This window comes from Camelina sativa, chromosome 6, assembly GCF_030686135.1.
Source record: "Camelina sativa cultivar CO46 ecotype springtype chromosome 6, ASM3068613v1".
NCBI classification, from domain to species: domain Eukaryota; kingdom Viridiplantae; phylum Streptophyta; class Magnoliopsida; order Brassicales; family Brassicaceae; genus Camelina; species Camelina sativa.
In genome coordinates this window covers 19,309,394-19,328,688 of record NC_141885.1, presented here as the reverse complement: position 1 = coordinate 19,328,688, position 19,295 = coordinate 19,309,394, and the positions used below count along the sequence as shown (strand labels likewise).

General features: G+C 36.4%; 3 protein-coding genes, 1 long non-coding RNA gene and 1 pseudogene across 5 annotated transcripts; 3 read left to right on the top strand and 2 right to left on the bottom strand.

Moving 5' to 3' along the window:
* Positions 1 to 3,811: 3,811 nt before the first annotated feature.
* On the top strand, positions 3,812 to 6,146 carry LOC104791617 (ABC transporter G family member 20 pseudogene; annotated as a pseudogene). Its single transcript, XR_015559656.1, has one exon. The product of XR_015559656.1 is annotated as an ABC transporter G family member 20 pseudogene (transcript).
* Positions 6,147 to 6,195: 49 nt separating this feature from the next.
* LOC104791618 (serine/arginine-rich splicing factor RS2Z32) lies at positions 6,196 to 8,935 on the top strand. The gene is made up of 7 exons (XM_010517542.3): positions 6,196 to 6,421; positions 6,791 to 6,904; positions 7,372 to 7,411; positions 7,537 to 7,632; positions 7,736 to 7,929; positions 8,022 to 8,123; positions 8,416 to 8,935. The coding sequence occupies exons 2-7, from the start codon at positions 6,798 to 6,800 to the stop codon at positions 8,729 to 8,731; spliced, it is 855 nt and encodes a 284-aa protein (XP_010515844.1). The 5' UTR covers positions 6,196 to 6,421; positions 6,791 to 6,797; the 3' UTR covers positions 8,732 to 8,935.
* Positions 8,936 to 8,959: 24 nt separating this feature from the next.
* Positions 8,960 to 10,738, bottom strand: LOC104791616 (uncharacterized). Its single transcript, XM_010517539.3, has 4 exons — positions 10,401 to 10,738; positions 10,117 to 10,292; positions 9,633 to 9,825; positions 8,960 to 9,462 (listed from the first exon to the last, which is right to left on the bottom strand). The coding sequence occupies exons 1-4, from the start codon at positions 10,486 to 10,488 to the stop codon at positions 9,233 to 9,235; spliced, it is 687 nt and encodes a 228-aa protein (XP_010515841.2). The 5' UTR covers positions 10,489 to 10,738; the 3' UTR covers positions 8,960 to 9,232.
* Positions 10,739 to 11,320: 582 nt separating this feature from the next.
* On the bottom strand, positions 11,321 to 17,888 carry LOC104791615 (ABC transporter G family member 37). Its single transcript, XM_010517538.3, has 23 exons — positions 17,488 to 17,888; positions 17,272 to 17,395; positions 17,067 to 17,152; positions 16,900 to 16,984; positions 16,634 to 16,793; positions 16,474 to 16,550; positions 16,333 to 16,386; positions 16,161 to 16,251; positions 15,768 to 16,069; positions 15,405 to 15,686; positions 14,996 to 15,309; positions 14,729 to 14,889; positions 14,540 to 14,643; positions 14,278 to 14,431; positions 14,055 to 14,192; positions 13,898 to 13,971; positions 13,483 to 13,815; positions 13,115 to 13,405; positions 12,918 to 13,001; positions 12,676 to 12,809; positions 12,353 to 12,580; positions 11,855 to 12,281; positions 11,321 to 11,751 (listed from the first exon to the last, which is right to left on the bottom strand). The coding sequence occupies exons 1-23, from the start codon at positions 17,886 to 17,888 to the stop codon at positions 11,485 to 11,487; spliced, it is 4,371 nt and encodes a 1,456-aa protein (XP_010515840.2). The 3' UTR covers positions 11,321 to 11,484.
* On the top strand, positions 13,160 to 18,095 carry LOC104791612 (uncharacterized). The gene is made up of 8 exons (XR_768939.3): positions 13,160 to 13,562; positions 13,684 to 16,479; positions 16,563 to 16,601; positions 16,710 to 16,825; positions 16,962 to 17,045; positions 17,253 to 17,450; positions 17,589 to 17,677; positions 17,756 to 18,095. It is a non-coding gene; the product is annotated as an uncharacterized LOC104791612 (long non-coding RNA).
* Positions 18,096 to 19,295: the final 1,200 nt, after the last annotated feature.

The window sequence follows — 19,295 nt, the reverse complement described above, 5'->3', positions numbered from 1 at the left end:
CCGCGATATCGCGGGGGAAGTATTTTAGAAAAAAGTAATTTAAATTTAAAATTGAAAATTATACATTATGAAATTATTTGAATATAATATAATAGTTTGAATACATAAACTGTTAATAAAAACACAATCCTCAAAATGAAAACTTATAACAAAAAATATTATGTAGAATAGACGCACATTTGCTAAACATATTGTTTAAAGTATTATAAATATAAGATATTTTTATGAAGAATTATGGTAAAGAGGTACAATTAAAAAAATCATTATGACAAAGTGATCCTTACTGAAAATATTGAATTAATGATTATAATGAGTAATGTAATTTTCTATTAAATAACTATAATTAAAAATATATTTAATAATGAGTGAAACAGTATCAACGAAAAATTAAAATTAAAATACATAACTCTTAAGAACAAAATAAAATTAATTTTAAATATTATAATAGTTTTTAACAAAAAGTTACGATAAATAGACGCAACTGTAAATTCTATATTAAGTTTTATTAAATTTCTATATTACTATAATCATTACTAAAATTTTAGTTAGATGATAGAATAACATTGAATATTAGATATAAAAAATAATATTCAAATTAATTAGATTTAACATAAAATAAAAATTTTGTTTCAACGAACAATGATTTGTTAGTTATTGATGAATAGACAAATATATATAGAGTTCAAAAGATATAACTTTTTTAATATACACACCTATTAGAACAAAAAGTTGTGATGAAAAAACATGAATAAAATATAGTGAAAAGATACAACTTTACAATGAACAAATACAACTGTTTGAATTTTTTAAAAAGAACAAATAAAACCAATTTTTTTACAAAAAAAGTACTACGAAAAGTCGCAACTGTTGTTCTCATTTATTTAGATTGTTATTATAATTTTTAAATTCAGATTATTATTATAATTTTTAAATATTAAATTTTTTTTAACGGAAAGTTAAGATAAATAGACACAATTGTAAATTCAATATTAAGTTGTATAAAATTTCTCTATTGCTATAATCATTTCTAAAATTTTAGTTAGATTATAGAATATATTCAATTATCTAGATCCAACATAAAATAGAAAATTTATTTCAACGAACTTGTTAGTTAGTGATGAAGAGACAAAAATAAATGGAGTTCAAAAAGCATGACTATTTAAATAGACACACCTATAAGAACGAAAAAGTTATGATGAAAAAATATAAATAAAATATAGTGAAAAGACACAACTCTACAATGAACATATACAACCATTTGAATTTAAAAAGAAAAAAACATTTCTTTACGAAAAAGGTACTAAGAAAAATCGCAATTGTTGTGTCTGCACATGATTATACCTACAAACTCATATAAACTGCTTTTAAATAGAAGACATCTTTATTACCATATTCAAAAGTCAAATCCAAAAGCTCATTATATAATCCATCTAACTCTTGGAAAAAGACTTTATATATAAAACTAACTAAAAGTTGTAAATTAGATTCATCATTCCAAAAATCTTTTGTTAAATCAAGAATTAGAGGAATCTCTTTACTTTTATATCTCTTTACTGCTAGAGAATAATTTAGAGAGCTGTATAAACTGTTGAGATTGAAATTTTATATTATTTTGTGTCATGGCAAAAAAAATAAAAACAGTTCAAACATATAAATATATATAGATTTTATAAGATATGAATATTCGAATAGACACAACTCTACAATGAACAGTTGCAACTTTACAAAAAACCGTTACAATGAACAATCGCAACTTTGTGTAAAACACACAATTTATTTTTTTTACAGATTTTTTTGGAAAATTATCCAAAAAGTACAATTGAAAAAACACAATTTTTGGTGGCATTTATTTGAGATAGATTCATCATTCCAAAAATCTTTTGTTAAATCAATAATTAGAGGATTTTTTTATTTATTTTTAAAAGAATGTATGCTATAAAATAATTTAGAAAAATGAATAAACCGTTGAGATTGAATTTTTAGTTGATTTCTTGTCATGGCAAAAAAAAATGAAAACAGTTCAAGAAGACAAATATATATAGTTTTCAAAAGATATGAATGTTCCCATCAACACAACTTTACAGTGAACAGTTGTAACTTTTCATAAATAACCGTTTTAAATATCCATCACGACTTTTCAGAAAATATCCAGAATGTACGATTGAAAAAACACAACTGTTGGTCGCATTTATTCGGTTTGTTATTATTATATAGATTAAGATAGTGATACCTTAACAAGGTATTATAGATATCTAGATATGTATGCAGCCAAACAATTCTATAAACTAATATTTTTCTCGTATGATGTACAAATCTTAGAATGTAACAAAATGTCAAAAAAATTTTTGATAAATATGTGAAGAACAGAATATCAAAATGTCAAATTTGAGGGAATCGATTCCTTAATTCTAGTCCTCCCTGACAAATCTATTATATATAAGTACAAGGGAAGTGATTCACTATTCAAAAATTTGATGTTCAATATTAGAAATTTTGCAAAATATCTTCTATCAAGTATCAACCACAAAATTCCAAAACAAACTTTTCAGGAAAGTCTTACTAACCTAAACAGCTTTATTTTGAACCAGAGCATTTTCAACTCATTTTTTTAATGTAAAACTCTAGTTAAGTGAAAATTCCATAATTTATGTCTTATATTCCTTCAATTTGATAGAGACGGACATGCCTCATGTAAATCACACATGAGTTTTCTATTAACTTTTGAGATTTCTAGTAAGCTTGGCTAAGGAAAGTAAAATAATCAAGTGAACAGATATAACAGCCACACCAAACTCTCGCATGCCTAAATCTAACATGGCACGTTAAAGCTTTGTATTACATATTCCTAATGACAATTTTTCTTTGGTTTTCGTGTGTACATGAACATATTAGACTAACTTTTCCACGTTTTTGATGCCATAATTTCCACATTCAGTTCCTTTTTAATACCAATCCTTAAATATCCATGACTTTTTTGTTTTTGTCTAAGTTGTATTTTTTCTTTTATCGCACCCATTACATATTTTTATTCAAATAGGAGTGTGTTCATGATTAAACATAAATCAAATACGCAAGTTTCATAGAGGCAATGCCTTTCTAGTAACAAGCCAAAATCCTAATACACAACGCCTTTCTTAGGTATACCTTACGAAGACACTGATTCAAAAAGCTAAAAAAATCCAACCGCCAGTCAAATAGATAAGTCCACACACCGAAGAACAAGTCTTACAACTTGTTAAAAACAACTCTTAAAAGAGAGCCTGTGAGTGAATATAGAAAACTCGTGACTATAATAAACAAAAAAGATTAAGAAATTTCACGACAAATATCGATAATTACAAGAAGAAATTATATTCCTGACATGTCACATATGCTATACTCTTTTTACCCCCTTTGTTCTTATTGCAATTCCATAAACTCCCTAAAATGCAGATGAAACAGAAGTATAAATACGCAATTTCTTGGAGTAAAAAAATCTTCCACTTTGAATGCAAAACCATTTACGCCACAAGAAAAATTCATACATGTAAAACTGCGAATAGATTCGCCCAACTCCTCACCTACTCTTAACTTCAATTTCTTTTTAATCTATATACACTACGTATGTATATATAAAGCAAAAGCTACAAAACCCAAAACAACTCAAAGTTAGATACTTAGAGATCACCAAACTAATTGACAAATTTCTCCCTCATTCTCCCATCCAAATATTCCTATAAAGTCGATCAAAATTATTCTGTGGGTTTAGAGCTTTAGACACATTACCTGAGGCCAAAAAAAAAAAAACATTAACCAGACAATAATCCACAAGATGTCTGGTTTGCTAGGCAAACTATCTCCGGTTAGACAGGTCAATGGCGATGGCCTCCCTCTGTTTTACAATATCCACAGGTCAGTGGAGCTTCAGAGATGTCAGAGAGACACGGCGCGAGTGTCTGTCACGCTTGCAGAACTTCTCATGAGTGTGGAAGATGAGGGGGATGAACACAGTCAGGCTTTGGATGTTGCGGTTGCCTCCAATTTCTGGGCCTCGAATCCGTCTTCTTGTGTGCCTTCTTCTTCTCCGTTTGTTCTTTCCTTCAAAGACTTGTCTTACAGCGTTAAGATCCAGAAGAAGTTTAAGTCGCCCTTTCCTTGTTGTGGGAATTCACCATTTGATGGTAATGATATGGAGATGAATACTAAGGTGTTGCTGAATGGTATTTCTGGTGAAGCCAGAGAAGGAGAGATGATGGCCGTTCTTGGAGCAAGCGGGTCAGGAAAATCGACGCTTATCGATGCATTAGCCAACCGGATCGCAAAAGAGAGCCTACGAGGTGCTATTACTTTAAACGGGGAAGTTCTTGAATCCAGCCTGCACAAAGTTATATCGGCTTATGTGATGCAAGACGATCTTCTCTTTCCCATGCTCACTGTAGAAGAAACTTTGATGTTTTCTGCAGAGTTCAGGCTTCCAAGTTCGCTTTCTAAGAAGAAGAAGAAGGCAAGGGTTCAAGCTCTGATTGACCAGCTCGGACTGAGGAACGCTGCGAGAACTGTGATCGGTGATGAGGGACACAGAGGTGTGTCTGGAGGAGAAAGAAGACGAGTCTCAATTGGAACCGATATAATCCATGATCCGATAATCCTCTTTCTCGATGAGCCAACCTCTGGTCTCGACTCTACAAGCGCCTACATGGTTGTCAAAGTGCTTCAGAGAATCGCACAAAGCGGTAGCATAGTTATCATGTCGATCCATCAGCCGAGTTACAGAATCTTGGGCTTGCTCGATAAATTAATCTTCCTATCTAGGGGAAACACAGTATACAGCGGCTCTCCAACACATCTCCCTCGGTTCTTCTCCGAGTTCGGTCACCCAATTCCTGAAAACGAGAACAAGCCAGAATTCGCACTTGATCTTATCCGCGAGCTTGAAGATTCACCAGAAGGAACAAAAACCTTAGTAGAGTTCCACAAGCAATGGCGAGCAAAGCAAACCTCAAGCCAGAGCAGAAGAAACACTAATGTATCTCTCAGAGATGCAATCACCTCAAGTATCTCTAGAGGCAAACTTGTCTCCGGAGCAACAAACCTAAAATCCTCATTCCAAACCTTTGCAAACCCGTTCTGGACAGAAATGCTCGTAATTGGCAAACGATCAATACTAAACTCAAGCAGACAACCAGAGCTATTCGGAATCCGCCTAGGAGCTGTTCTAGTAACAGGAATCATCCTAGCCACAATATTCTGGAAACTAGACAATTCACCAAGAGGTATACAAGAACGTTTAGGGTTCTTTGCATTCGCAATGTCTACAACATTCTATACCTGTGCAGAAGCAATCCCAGTCTTCCTACAAGAACGTTACATATTCATGAGAGAAACAGCTTACAACGCTTACAGAAGATCATCATACGTCCTCGCTCACACAATCATCTCAATCCCTGCTCTGATAATCTTATCAGCCGCCTTCGCCGCCACAACGTTCTGGGCCGTAGGTCTCGCGGGAGGCTCCGAGGGATTCTTCTTCTTCTTCTTCACAATCCTCACAGCGTTTTGGGCAGGAAGCTCCTTCGTCACGTTCTTATCCGGCGTAGTCTCGCACGTGATGATCGGATTCACGGTGGTTGTAGCGATCCTCGCTTACTTCCTCCTCTTCTCCGGATTCTTCATCTCCAGAGATCGTATCCCTCCTTACTGGATCTGGTTCCACTACCTCTCTTTAGTGACATACCCTTACGAAGGTGTTCTCCAGAACGAATTTGAAGATCCGACGACATGCTTCGTACGCGGGATACAGATGTTCGACAATTCGCCGCTGGGACAATTTCCGGCCGCCGCGAAAATCACCTTACTCAAGAGCATGAGCGGCGTTTTAGGGATTAACGTGACGGCGGAGACGTGTGTTACAGCGGGAATAGACATACTGAAACAGCAAGGAATCACAGAGATCAGCAAATGGAGTTGCTTGTGGATTACTGTAGCTTTGGGATTCGTCTTCAGAGTTCTCTTCTACTTCACACTCTTGATCGGAAGCAAGAACAAGCGCCGCTGATTTACTTATAACACTTAAAAAAAAAAAATTAGAGTAACTAACCAATGATTATTATGCTGTTCTTATTATGTTGTTTGATTATTAATACAAAACTTTAATGGGCTTGGGAAAATATTAAGGCCCAATAAAATATACGAAACATCTCTCAGTGACGCGTGCAAATTTCTATATCGGTAACATCGACGTTTATCTCGATGTTAAATCTAAACCGTTGATTGAGACAGCTAACAACGAATCTGCACCGTTGAATCTCGTCGGTTTCCAAGTTATAAGATAAGGGGGTTGTCGGGTTGAAGAAGAAGACTTATATATCCTGCGGTTCACTTCCTTGGTTTCGAAATTATTAGGGTTACTTCGATTTGCACTCTTCTTCGTCTCCGTCTCCAGGTATGAAATATTTGTGTAATCGGATATTTTTGGGTTCTGATTTATTGTGATTCGATCTGTAGATTGGGATTTCAATTGGTTTCGTGCTTCTTCTTCCCTTTAGATTTCTTTGGCGTAATCTGATTAGGGATTCAGTATTATTTTCTCACGAATTGTTCTTCTTTTCGCTTCTGAATATGTTAATCTTTCGGGATTCATTGTTTTGATGATAAAAACTTGATTTTTTCACATGGGGCTTCTTGTAATTGGTCTGAGTTAGTGGTATTGCTGCTCGCTTATATGCTTTTAAGAAAGCTAGTGTGATTCTTGTTGTGATTTGTGTTGATATGTATATGCGTTTGTTATAATTATGGTGGGAAACTTTTGCAGCTTGACAATGCCTCGCTATGATGACCGCTATGGAAACACTCGTCTCTATGTTGGCCGCTTATCATCTAGAACTCGTACCAGGGATCTTGAACGTCTTTTTAGCAGATACGGAAGGTAAATAGAATCGTGTTTGTTTGTCTTGATTGGCCTATTTTGGTTTTTGTGTCTTTGGGAGAAAAAGTGTTTGTGAATTGTTTTTTGGTGTGAATCTGGAATGGTTGCGCATTGATATTGTGCAGGGGGGATTAGAATTAGAGGGGTTTATTTTACTTTGCATTGGTACTTTCATCCAATGCGGGAAAACTCTGGATCTAGGTTTAGTGTTCCTTTTTTTTCTTAACTTCAATGATCTTGTTGAAGGTTTTCTGGGGTTTGCCTAAACCTGGAGATGTTTGATGAATGGGTGGACTTGGTGTAATTGGTGGAAATTCTCGTCTGGTGTATAGAGGGTGCATCGGCGATTTTGTTTGTTGATTTTTTGCATGTTTTTAATGGATTTGGCCTCAAAAAAATCTCAAAAATGGTGTTTGGGAGTACCTTAAGTAATGATGGCCTTGATTTTCTGGCAACAATTTCCGCAGAGTACGAGATGTGGATATGAAGCGTGATTATGCCTTCGTTGTAAGTTTTGTTAATATCTTTTTTTTTTTTTTTAAGCTAATCGTTAAATTTCTCAAGTTAGATATGCACACAAATATTTATATACTATGCAATGCATCTATCATTTCCCCTAACATTGAGAACAGGAATTTAGTGATCCTCGTGATGCTGATGACGCAAGATATTCCTTGGATGGACGTGATTTTGATGGAAGTCGCATCACTGTGGAGGCTTCAAGAGGGGTTAGTTGTTTTGTGTCTCTCTATACTACTGATTCCTCCATTGGTTTGATGATTTTGGATCAATAATTACTAATATATTGTCAACCTCTTGAACTTTTGTTAGGCGCCTCGTGGATCTCGGGACAATGGTAGCAGAGGCCCACCTCCTGGTTCTGGTCGCTGTTTTAATTGTGGTGTTGATGGTCACTGGGCCCGAGACTGCACAGCAGGTGACTGGAAGAATAAATGCTACCGCTGTGGAGAAAGAGGACACATTGAGAGAAACTGCAAAAACAGTCCTAGTCCAAAGAAGGCCAGGTACCTAAATATTTGAATCCTTGTTTTTTACACAGTTACTTCTATCCATTAAGCTTCTTCTCATATCTCTTTTGGATTATATAATACTCCAGGCAGGGTGGAAGCTACTCCAGGTCACCAGTAAAATCCCGTTCTCCTCGTCGCAGAAGGAGCCCAAGTCGTAGCCGTAGTTACAGTCGAGGTCGCAGCTACAGGTTAGTGGTAAATTTGGACTTCTGTAAAATTGCATGATAAATGCAAATACTGAATACAAGAGGGAAGCCAAAAAATTGCCCAGAAAACGATTCTGAGCTTTTTCTGGAATTGTGTTAGTTTGACCTTTTTTTAAAGTATGCACTTAGACAACTATATTCCATAGCAATATAGAAATGATTCTTACTGTGTTGGCTATTAGTAAGCTAGACGTTCTGATGTTGATAATGCTAGTTCTACACGATTTTTTTGGCTTATGTCCTTTGGTTGACTCTGTATTTCTCTTTTCATCAGTCGATCGCGATCCCCAGTGAGAAGAGAGAGAAGCGTGGAGAACAGATCACGCAGTCCTAAGGCAATGGAGCGATCTGTATCTCCCAAAGGCAGGGACCAAAGCATGAGTCCTGACAGAAGAGTGATAGATGCGAGCCCCAAGCGTGGATCAGACTATGATGGTAGCCCAAAAGAGAATGGTAATGGCAGGAACTCTGCGAGTCCCATTGTTGGAGGGGATGAAAGCCCTGTTGGACTTAATGGTCAAGACAGGAGTCCCATTGATGATGAGGCTGAGCTTAACCGTCCTTCCCCCAAAGGCAGTGAGTCACCTTGATGGCTCACAGGTTTAAAGCCAAATGTAGCATTTTGTACCGATGGATGTTGTTTCATTTCCCTTTCTTTCTGCTTGATACATTCCTTTCCGTTGTGTGACAATGCTTGGATCTGCTTTCTTTATGACTCTTTTAGTTTGTTTCCAGACAACTCTCAAACTCTGCTTTGTTACTTTTCTGAATGGTAATGAACAAAACTTTATAAAGTCCTCGTTGAATCAGTTTTTTTTGTTACAGTGATTATAATTTGCCAAAATATTTTGTGAGAAGATACAAGTGTCAACGATGGTAGTCTTTAATTGCCAAACATTTATGACAAGAGATAACAACATTCAATTTGACTTTGGATGAAGCAAATGCTACATTGTATCCTTTTTCAGTTTTTCTCCTCTCTATTTCTGCCCAAAAACAAAATACTGTTTGTGAGGTCGATCAAGAAGTTCTGTATGTATGTACACAGAGGTGACTTTGAGTTACTACGCCACAATGACGTGAGCTTCATTTCATAGGGTATTTTCAAGGCCAAGTTCGTCTTCAATCTCGTCACCATCTTCGAACAGCTTGAGAAACCGGGCCTGCTCTTGTTGCCGTTTCTTCTTCCTCCAATACTTATAACCTACCAAGAGTCCCACCGTAGCTACACCTAACACTAGTACTACAATCAGTACCACAATTGCAGGATGCATTCCGCCCTTATCGTCTTCCTTCTCATTGCCTGATTCTTTATTCGAACCTGCAAAAAGAAAAAGCATGCATATGATATTCCTCATCACAGAAAACCGAATCAAACTGAAGCTACAGCCAACAGAGACACATGTGAGAGATTTTGTTTATAGTTAATGGAAACAGTATTCATGTAATGAATGACACTAAAGCTCAAGATGGTGTTGCTTGGTAACTCACCAGCTCCGACTTGTGAGCATCCATGGCAGAGGAAAGTAGCATTGAATTCTTTCTCCTTGATACGCTTGTAGCTACCGTCATCTGTGAAATCAGAAGGACAAAGCTCCCATTCGTCAAATGTATCATGCGTAAGGGTGTCATCCTCATAGATTCCGCATCTCTTGCATTTAGTTCCTTTAAGCTCGGTTAAGGGCTACAAATATCGAAAACAAAACATAGAACATAGAGCTTAAAAGACAGTAATGATCCAAATACTGAAGCATACTCAGCAATCAAAACAATGTCAACACCCCAATCCCAAAAAACCAGTCAATAGCTAAGACCCTACTAGGCTAAAAACAGCTCTATAGTCTTGGTTTCAGGTCAAACAAAACCCAGCAATATCTGAGTTCTTGCTAAAAAAAAGATTCAATAACATTAATCAAAACCAAAAATCATCAAGAAACCAGCTCAAATCTCACGATTGATCTACATTTCGACAAACCTGCCAAGATTCTTCGCCTTTAAAAGAATAAGAGACATTGGTGCTCTTGACATCAGGCAACACCGTCTTGTTCTCTCCTTTGCATTGGAAATAGACTGTAGGCTTAGCCGAGAACCAATCGTGAGTTTGGAAAATCTGAATCGAATCTAATGTAACTTCTTGTGTTAGTATTGTTCCTGTGTGTAAAAAAAGATCATCAAACAAATTTTAATTACAACCAGGCTGATCTGAGTACTTGAAAATTTCGAAATAGAAGGACGAAATCTGATTAAAATTTAGTTTACCAGGGAACGAGCTGACGAAGATGAAGAAACAGCAGATGAAACCGCGAAAATCCAAAGAAGCTGCTGGTTGTGGAATTCGGATTGACATCTCGCGATTCCTTATATCGAATCGCTAGAATCAAATCCGATCAATGTTTATAACGACGGGTGGGTTGATCGAACGAGGAGGTGTAGCTTAGTTGGATGCGTTGAATCACGCGCAACTGTTGAATCAGAATCTCGTTGAGTCTTCTTGGTTATGGCCTTGGAGAAATAGCGTACCGGGAAGAAAATAACAAACCGACCCTCTTGCATTGACCGCTTTGGTTTTCTGATTTCTATTAAAAAATAATTAGAATATCATAAAAATATAAAATAAATCCTATATAGATTTCAGATTTTTTTTTTTTTTGGTCGGTTAGATTTCAGATTTTGTCAATATAAGGATTAATTAGTTTTAATAAATGTATAAAATATATTAAAAACAACTGAATAAACCACATTAATGTATATGTCATGCCCAATGTTCAAGAAAGCGCTAGGCGTTAGTTAACTAGGCGGTGATCCAATGCCTAGCGCCTAGAACGCATAATTGGAATTTAGGCGGTTTAGGCGTTTACACTTAAACTACTATATATCTGATATTATATACATAATTATACAAAATATGTATAAGAATAATAAAAATATTAAATAAAAAAAACAATAGATAAAAACATTATTTCAATTCATTTTAAATAACATATTAAACATTTATAATTATGTTTATAGAAATAAACCTTATAAATCTTAAATTTGTGCAATTAAAATTTTAAAAATACACTAAAATGATGATACTACAATTTTAGGCGGTCAAAACGGTCGTCTAAGCGGTGCTATAGTGCCTAACGCCTAGACGGGGCGGAGGCGGATGCCTAGAACGCTTTTTCGAACAGTGGTCATGCCTATAACAGTGCTTTGTTTTAATTTCTTGAAAATCATATACAATATACATCCATACAAAAAAACAAAAAATTATACGTTTATATACATAAAAAGAAAAGAAAAAGAAGTATGATTTGTTTATTATTCAAAAAAAGATGATGAAGACTACTAATTGGCATGATCATCTTCGTTGGAAGTTGAGTTTGCCCACGAAGAATGCAAACATAGACGCAAACGCAATGGGAAAAGCGATTTGAACAACCGCCGTAACCGCCAAACGGTCATGATGAAATCCAAAATAGTCTTTCAAGAATGCTGCAACGGTCGTGGATTCTCCAAAGACATTGATCTCTTCATGTATATCACCGTACTGAGACGAGATGAACCCGTTTAGTGTCCATGACGTTGGTGTTAGATAATATAACCAAATCCACCACCCTGGAACTTGCTGCAATTTTTTCAAACACACCAAAAGAAAGAAACACATTATACATAACATTTCCTTCTTTGTAATAAAGGTTCTTGTCAAGATGCATGGATCTCTTACGTACCGTTTGTGGGATCAAAAACCCGGAGAAGAGATTGAAATTAACATAGAAAAGCGACTGAAGGATCGCGGCAACCATGAAGTTTGGCGTGATGGAGACGAGGAACATGGCAAGGTAGTTGAAAGTGAGAAGTGAGCAAAACATAGAGTAGAGTGACCAAAAGACTTTGTAGGACGAAGGATAGAAACCGATCATTGGATATGTTATGATCACAAACTCGGCAGCTTGTATGAATATGTAAGGTATCTCAGTCACCACTTGACTCAATGCGTAAGCAGTCGCCGAGTACATCCCTGCGAATCTTTCGCGATACATGACATTTCTCTCGGTTTCAAAATACTGAAGAGCTGATGAACAGTTGTTTATCCCTAAGAAGAGTACCAAACCATAGATTGCTCCAAATACAGTGAACAAACTCTGTTGAGTATCTCTACAAAAAAAAACACATCAAAATATTAACAAGATGTGTTAAAATATAAGATATGTGTCATTTGAACTTACTTTTTTTGGCCTTGTTTCCAGAAGAGTGCACCAAAGATCAAAGAAGAGATTAATGTGTGAACCATACGCATTAGGTTATAAGAAGGGCTTCTCCAATAAGACAAATTCATTTTCCATAGAATATATCTAAATTGTCCCCACCAACTTTGTGCGAAAGTTCTCTTAAAATGTATATCACTTGATTCTGAATCTGGTTGGCTCAACTGTTTCACAAGCTCTGAGTTTCTCCTGTAATTAACAATCACACATGTTACATTAAAACCAATTTTTTTTAGAACAATAACACAACACTTATGCATATGTAGTATTGAAGATATACTCACTTGTAAAGAGCAGAGTCATGGTAGATGTTTGCGAAATCGACGCCAAGTTCAACTTCTACAGATTGTGAACTAACATCAAGCATCCATGTCGCTGGATTGTGGTTGTCTCTTATTTTTGGAATTTCAGGAACACTCTGTTTATTTTATTTAACCCAACAACAACAAAATAAGGTTTTTGTACTCTTATTTTTTTTTTAATTTTTTTTTATCATGGATTAGAAAACTGCATAAGCAAAACTTACCTCAAAATACTCGATGATATGATAAGAATGTAAACCTAACGGTCCTGTGTAGATCATGCGACCACCTCTTTTAAGAAGCACCAACTGAAAAATTCAAGTTTAAACTTTGTTAATTTCTGACTTGGTTTGATAAGATTAAAAGTTTTGGGGTCAAAATATAAAAAAATTTACTTTTCCGAGGCGATTTTTGAAATTACCTCGTCGAAAGCTTCAAAAATGTCAATACTAGGCTGATGAATAGTACAGACGATGGTACGTCCAGTATCAGCGACGTTCTTGACAGCTCTCATAACAATGGCGGCTGCTCTCGCGTCTAGCCCCGTCGTTGGCTCGTCCATGAATATGATCGACGGATTCGCCACTAACTCCACCGCAATCGTCAGTCTCTTCCTCTGCTCCGTCGATAACCCGCTCAGTCCGGCGACTCCCACCAATGCATCTTTGATCTCATCTAATTCGATCGTCTCGAGCACTTGCTTCACGAATTGCTGTATTTCAGATTTCAAACGATTCCGTTACTTTTGAATCGATTTTGATGGAGAAGAGGAAGAAGAAGGAGGCTTACGGTTTTGGTTGCGGAATCGATCTCAGGAGCAAGACGAAGCCAAGCTGAGTAAACCACGGATTCTTCGACGGTGATGTTTGGTGAGTGTATATCTGTTTGTTCACAGTAGCCTGAGACTCTAGCGAACGTTTCTTGAACTTTAGGGAAACCACTGATTCTGATCTCTCCTTCTATGTATCCGCTTGTTTTTCTTCCGGCTAGAACGTCGAGGAGTGTGGTTTTACCGGCTCCACTCACTCCCATTAATGCCGTTAGGATTCCGGGACGGAAAGCTCCGGTGATATTTGATAGGAGTTGTAGTTTCTTCTGATCATATCCTTGGTCTCTCATCTCCTGAAAACATCAAACGATAAGTTAGAGAGCCATGGGGAAAATCTAGTGATATGGTTTGTGGTTTGAGTTATGATAGTTTTACCACGGGCATGTCAACGAAATAGTTCAAGTCTTGGAATGTTACAGTGAGGGGCTTGAAAGGTAAGACCATCTTGCCTGTGGTCAAAGAGAAAGTTTTAGTGAGAGGAATAAGATGGTGAATTAGGGAGAAGTGGGAAGATAGAGAATAAAGTTTTCACCTGTATTCTCATCTTCATTGGTCTTTACAGGGGAACCTGTAGTCTTGTGCTTGACTGGAGAGTCACCTGTTGAATCTTCTTTTCCTTGCAGCTCAAAGAGTTTTTCTTGTGAAATCATGGCTTTAGATGATGTGGGTGCTGTCATTTTTGAAAGAACGTTTTTAGTATGTGGCGGTTTGTGTTTTGAAAGCATTTACATTTACCTAGTAGAATATGAACTTACATTTCAAGAAAGTCAGAGCCAGGGTGAAAATGATGTTAAAGAGCACAGTGAAACCCAACAAGGCACATAATGATACCCAGTACATGTAACCTTCGTAGTCCAGTCCACGGGTTTGGAGTATGCTTCGCCCTAAGGTAACATTATTGGGTTGCATCTACATGTTTAGCCAGATAAATATTGATTAGTGTTGAAGAGTATACAAACAAAAATAAGAAGCTTCAGTGATTAAGAGAGAAAAGGTAAGAGGCTAAGAGAATATCACCTGATTCCACCTTGGAGCGAGGAACTCGTTTACCGATAGCCCAATCTCACCGTAACTCAAAGGATTTACCCAGAATCCCCACTTGAGCCATGCTGGCATAGACGCTGCAGCAAACACAGAACCTTAGAGTCATGCTGAGGTACAACTTTTGAGGCCAGATATAGTACATTGATGGGGGCAAAATCTTACTTGGTGGAATGACAAAACCGGCAAAGACAAATGTGATTAATATACCAAAACTGCCAGCTGTGATTGAAGCAACTACTGTCTGGAAGATTGCAGCTAGACACCGGAACATGGATATCGAGGTGAAGTGAACAGCAAACAGTAGAATGAACTGCTTGAAGAACCTGGAACATTGAACTTCGTCATTCTACAGTGTTCTGAGCACTTTCAGACCTGAATGTGAACCTTTTCCTAGGGTTTAAGTGGCAAAGAACAGGGGAGAAAGCTCACCTGGAGGCTTCAGGGGTGTATCCAATGACATAGTATGTGAGACCGGTCCAAACTAAAGATTCGAAGAACGATAGAGGGACCTTTAACACTGTTGCAGGGATTGCATACGCCCATGCAGGATAGAAACACAACTGCTTCTGCTTGTAAAACACGGCTAAGCGTTGAGCCGTCATAGACAACTCTGGGAATCCGTCAACAAGAAGTATAATGAGGGAGAAAAAGAGGGCACTCATGTAAGAATTTCCATGAATGATATCAATACCCATCCGTGTTCGGATGTACACAGTCATAGTGATGAATGCGGCCATAACAAGCTGCACACATAATAAAGCTAGAAAGCTGAGGAATACTATTAACATCTAAAGGAGGCAAGGAGAGATATCTGTGGATTGAAAACTTCATAATGTACCTGAGATGTCTTGAAAATATAGACGAAATAGTTTCTCTTCATGAGAAGATACTCTCTTGATATGCATGCTATGAACAGCTCCCTGTTTGGAAGAGAATACACACTGAAGGATAAAGCGTCCTTATGGCTTTTGGATTTATCATACGGCTTAGAAAGAGTTTCCTCAATCTTTTTTCCAATACTCAACTCCTTGAACTTCTTCGACAACATTTCTACTGAGACAAAACTATAAGGTAAATCTTCGTGCCGCCAGTATTGGGCTTGGTCTTTTTTGGATATAACCTTCAAGGCAGAACATGAGAGGATCAACAACTCATGACTTCAAAAGCACAAAAGTTTCATTTTAGGGATGAGTGTTTTTACCTCCTGGAGAAAGTCTGCAACACCTTTCCTCTCAGGGCATTCAAATCCACAATCCTCAAAGAATTTCAGGACTTCGCCCCGCGGACCATGATACACGATTCTTCCTTTAGCCATCAGCATAACGTCATCAAAGAGGTCAAATGATTCTGGGGCCGGTTGAAGAAGCGAAACAAGCACAGTAGCGCTTGATATGTGAGCAAATTGCTGAAGAGATTTGACAATCTGAAAAGCTGTGGAGCTGTCTAAGCCATTTGTTATTTCATCCATAAACAGAGCCTTTGTCGGGCCAACAATCATCTCAGCTGCAAACATTCAGAGATTCAAGAACTTGCTTTAGAAAAGAATATGTCAGCAACTATTTATATTTTTGAAGGATTCGAGCTATGAACTAACCTGTGGTAAGACGCTTCTTTTGGCCCCCTGATATACCTCTCCTCATCACATCTCCAATCAATGTTTCTGCACAAATGTCAAGTCCGAGAATCTGCAAATGCAACAGAAGACCTAAGAACCAAAGAAAAAAGGCCAGATTATCAGCCAGGTCTATCAAAGAGACTATTATTACCTTCAAGATATAATCTGTTTGCAGACTTCTTTTCAGGCCTTCAACAGAAATTGCCTATAGGAAAACAAAAAGTCTCTAATCAACCACCTGAATTTAAACAGAATACGCTTTCAGGGATTTGAGAGTGTCAGAGGAATGTACTTTCATGTAAGCATCCACTTCTGTGTCAGGAATGATTCCTTTTTCCTTTTCTCTTTTACTAACTTCCATCATAATATCTGTTTCCGCAGGAAAAATAGAGAATCAACAATTCATACATTAATGCATTGGTGAGTACAATGGTTGGTTGATAAAAATTTACCTGTTCGGCTACCGACGCCTTGACAACGAGCTGAGAAGTCAACTGTCTCCCTAACAGTCATCTCTGCAATGTGCAGGTCATATTGACTTATGTACGCCGAGGTTTTCTGAGGAACAAACTCGTCTAGTCTGTATCCATTGTAAGAGATTTCACCTGAAAACTGTGGAAACAAAAAGGAAAACAAAAGAAAAGGTAAACATTTCACATATATGCACCAAAAATAAATCTCCAAAAGAAAATTATATAACTGCTTTCATCATTAGAACCTTTAGATTGTTTTCTAAATTTCCAGACAAGGCCTTTAACAAAGTTGTTTTACCGCATCCAGGAGGACCAAGCAACAATGTTAACCTGCAACAACAAGAAGCATAAACACACTTAAAACATTGATCAAGACTAGTGATAAGATGATGTAACTCCTTCAACTACGAACCTTCCGGGCTTTATAATGCCATTAACATCATTTAGAATGCTTATCTTGGCTTCGTGTGATTTTGCACCAGTGAGCTTCACCAGTTCCTGGAGAAATATAAGCACATGATAATTCACTTTAGAATCTTTTGGAGAACTTATATCTATTGACGAAGGAGTCGGCATTAACAATTTTGTGATTTTGCAGAACTTTTTTGATTACTCACAGAGATTACGCGCTTAGCAGTGTTCCACAGTGTTGGAAGTGCTTTGCCTTCAACAATCTCGCACTCGGCGGCCACTTTTAAACTCTTGTACCTCACTTCTATGGTCGGTAACTCCATCCCAACTCTGCACAACAAAGTTTCAAGCTCAAAACTCTCAAGAAACCGAACATCACAAAAGGGTAAAGCTTTTTTTCTAGAGATTTTGTTTTAGTTTACCTGTCTACTCTTCTTCTGATTTTCTTCAGCAACTTGAGATTATCATTCTCAATGTGTTTGATAAGTTTCTCAATCATGACATGACGTTCCATGGCTCCAAGCTTTGAGACATCAACGACTCTTTTTCCGTTCTCGGTGATGGACTTATCGCCATCATCGATAAGAGTCGATCTCATACGTTTTGCAGTTGGTAATCTCTCAATCTCAGCCCATTGCAGAGCATAATCTGCATCATGATGATCACCATTAACATCACCATCATTATCAGGTTCATATATTGAAGAGTTGCTTCTGAAACTAGAAGTGTGTCTCCGGAACGATGATCTGATGCTTCTTCCAATCTCTGCTAGCTCAACTCTCAACGACTCAATCTCGTCTGCTCCAACCATATTATGAGCCATTTTGGGTTGGCTTAACGGGTTTGACCTCTTTGAGATTAGAAATTCGAAAGTCTAAAATGAGAGATAAGGTTATTTGCATTTTGACTTATGTATATATATATATATCTTTGGATCGTTCAAATTGACACATTTCAGTTTTCAATGATGTAAGGGACTACATCAGCTTCTGTTCTCAGTTTTTGAATCAATTCCCGAGTTTCCAGGTCATTTATTTTGTATGTTATACTAAAGTAATAATAAAACACATGCTATCAACTGGAAACAGACAATTTCTAGAAGAGGAAGATATGATTATTCTAGATTACTTGTAGTACTTTTTAATTTATGTAATCACTGCAATACTCAGAGTTCTCGTTGAAAGCTGTAAGATCGTGGAGAATTAAATCTCAGTTTTATATTTATGATGTCTATATGTTTCATAGTTTAGAATTTTAGATTCCCTTTCAAAAATATCACATAATTACGTATGGGTTTTATATTGGACCATTCCGACCAACAGAAGCAGCATGAATCCCACCAATTTTACAACAAAATCACATAATTACGTATGGTTATGTATCTAAATGTTACAGAAACAAAATATTTACTCATCACAAATGATAAAATCATTTAATTACATTATAACAAGTTTTAAAAATATCAATTTATATAATAGACAAAAATATATATATATATATAATAAGATAAACACCGTTCATTAAAGATAGTCAAAACTGGAATTCTCTAATAAAAATAAAAATTGTGGCTCCAAAATAATGGGCATCAATACGTGTCTTACATGCCTTTTTCGCGCCGGATTATGGAAGATTTCACGCTTTCGAGACAGTAGAGAATAGTAAAAACTTTCAAGTTTTGCAAAAGATTTGGAATTGTTATTTTACAAAGATAGCGGCCTTGTTTTGGTTTAGTATCTTTATGATCGACTGGTTTTCTCTGTAGAAGTTGTTCTCTATTTTAGATTGGTAGACTCCCTTATCTTTGGTATTTTTTTAGCCACTTTATTTGTTATCTTTTGGTATGGATTCTCAAAGTTGTTTTGTAAACATCTTTCGATGATTTTCTATTTCAATTTATCCATGTATATTGTAAGATCCATGTAAGACTCCCCTAAAAGAGAGTTTCATGATTCTAATTTCATATATTGGGTTTTGGTTGGGAAAATAAAAAATAGGATAAAAGGTTTTAAAATTACTATCTATTTGTATTCTATAACATATGACAAAAATATTACCTCTATTTGATGCATTTATCATGTTGTATATATTTTAAAGACTCAAAATTTTGTTCTCTCTAAAAAATAGAAACATGTGTTCCATTCTCTTAGTAATATATATCTGCATATAAAATCAGTAAAAGAAATTCTATAAAAATAAAGAGAGTGAAAACTGAAATTCTCTAAAAAATAAA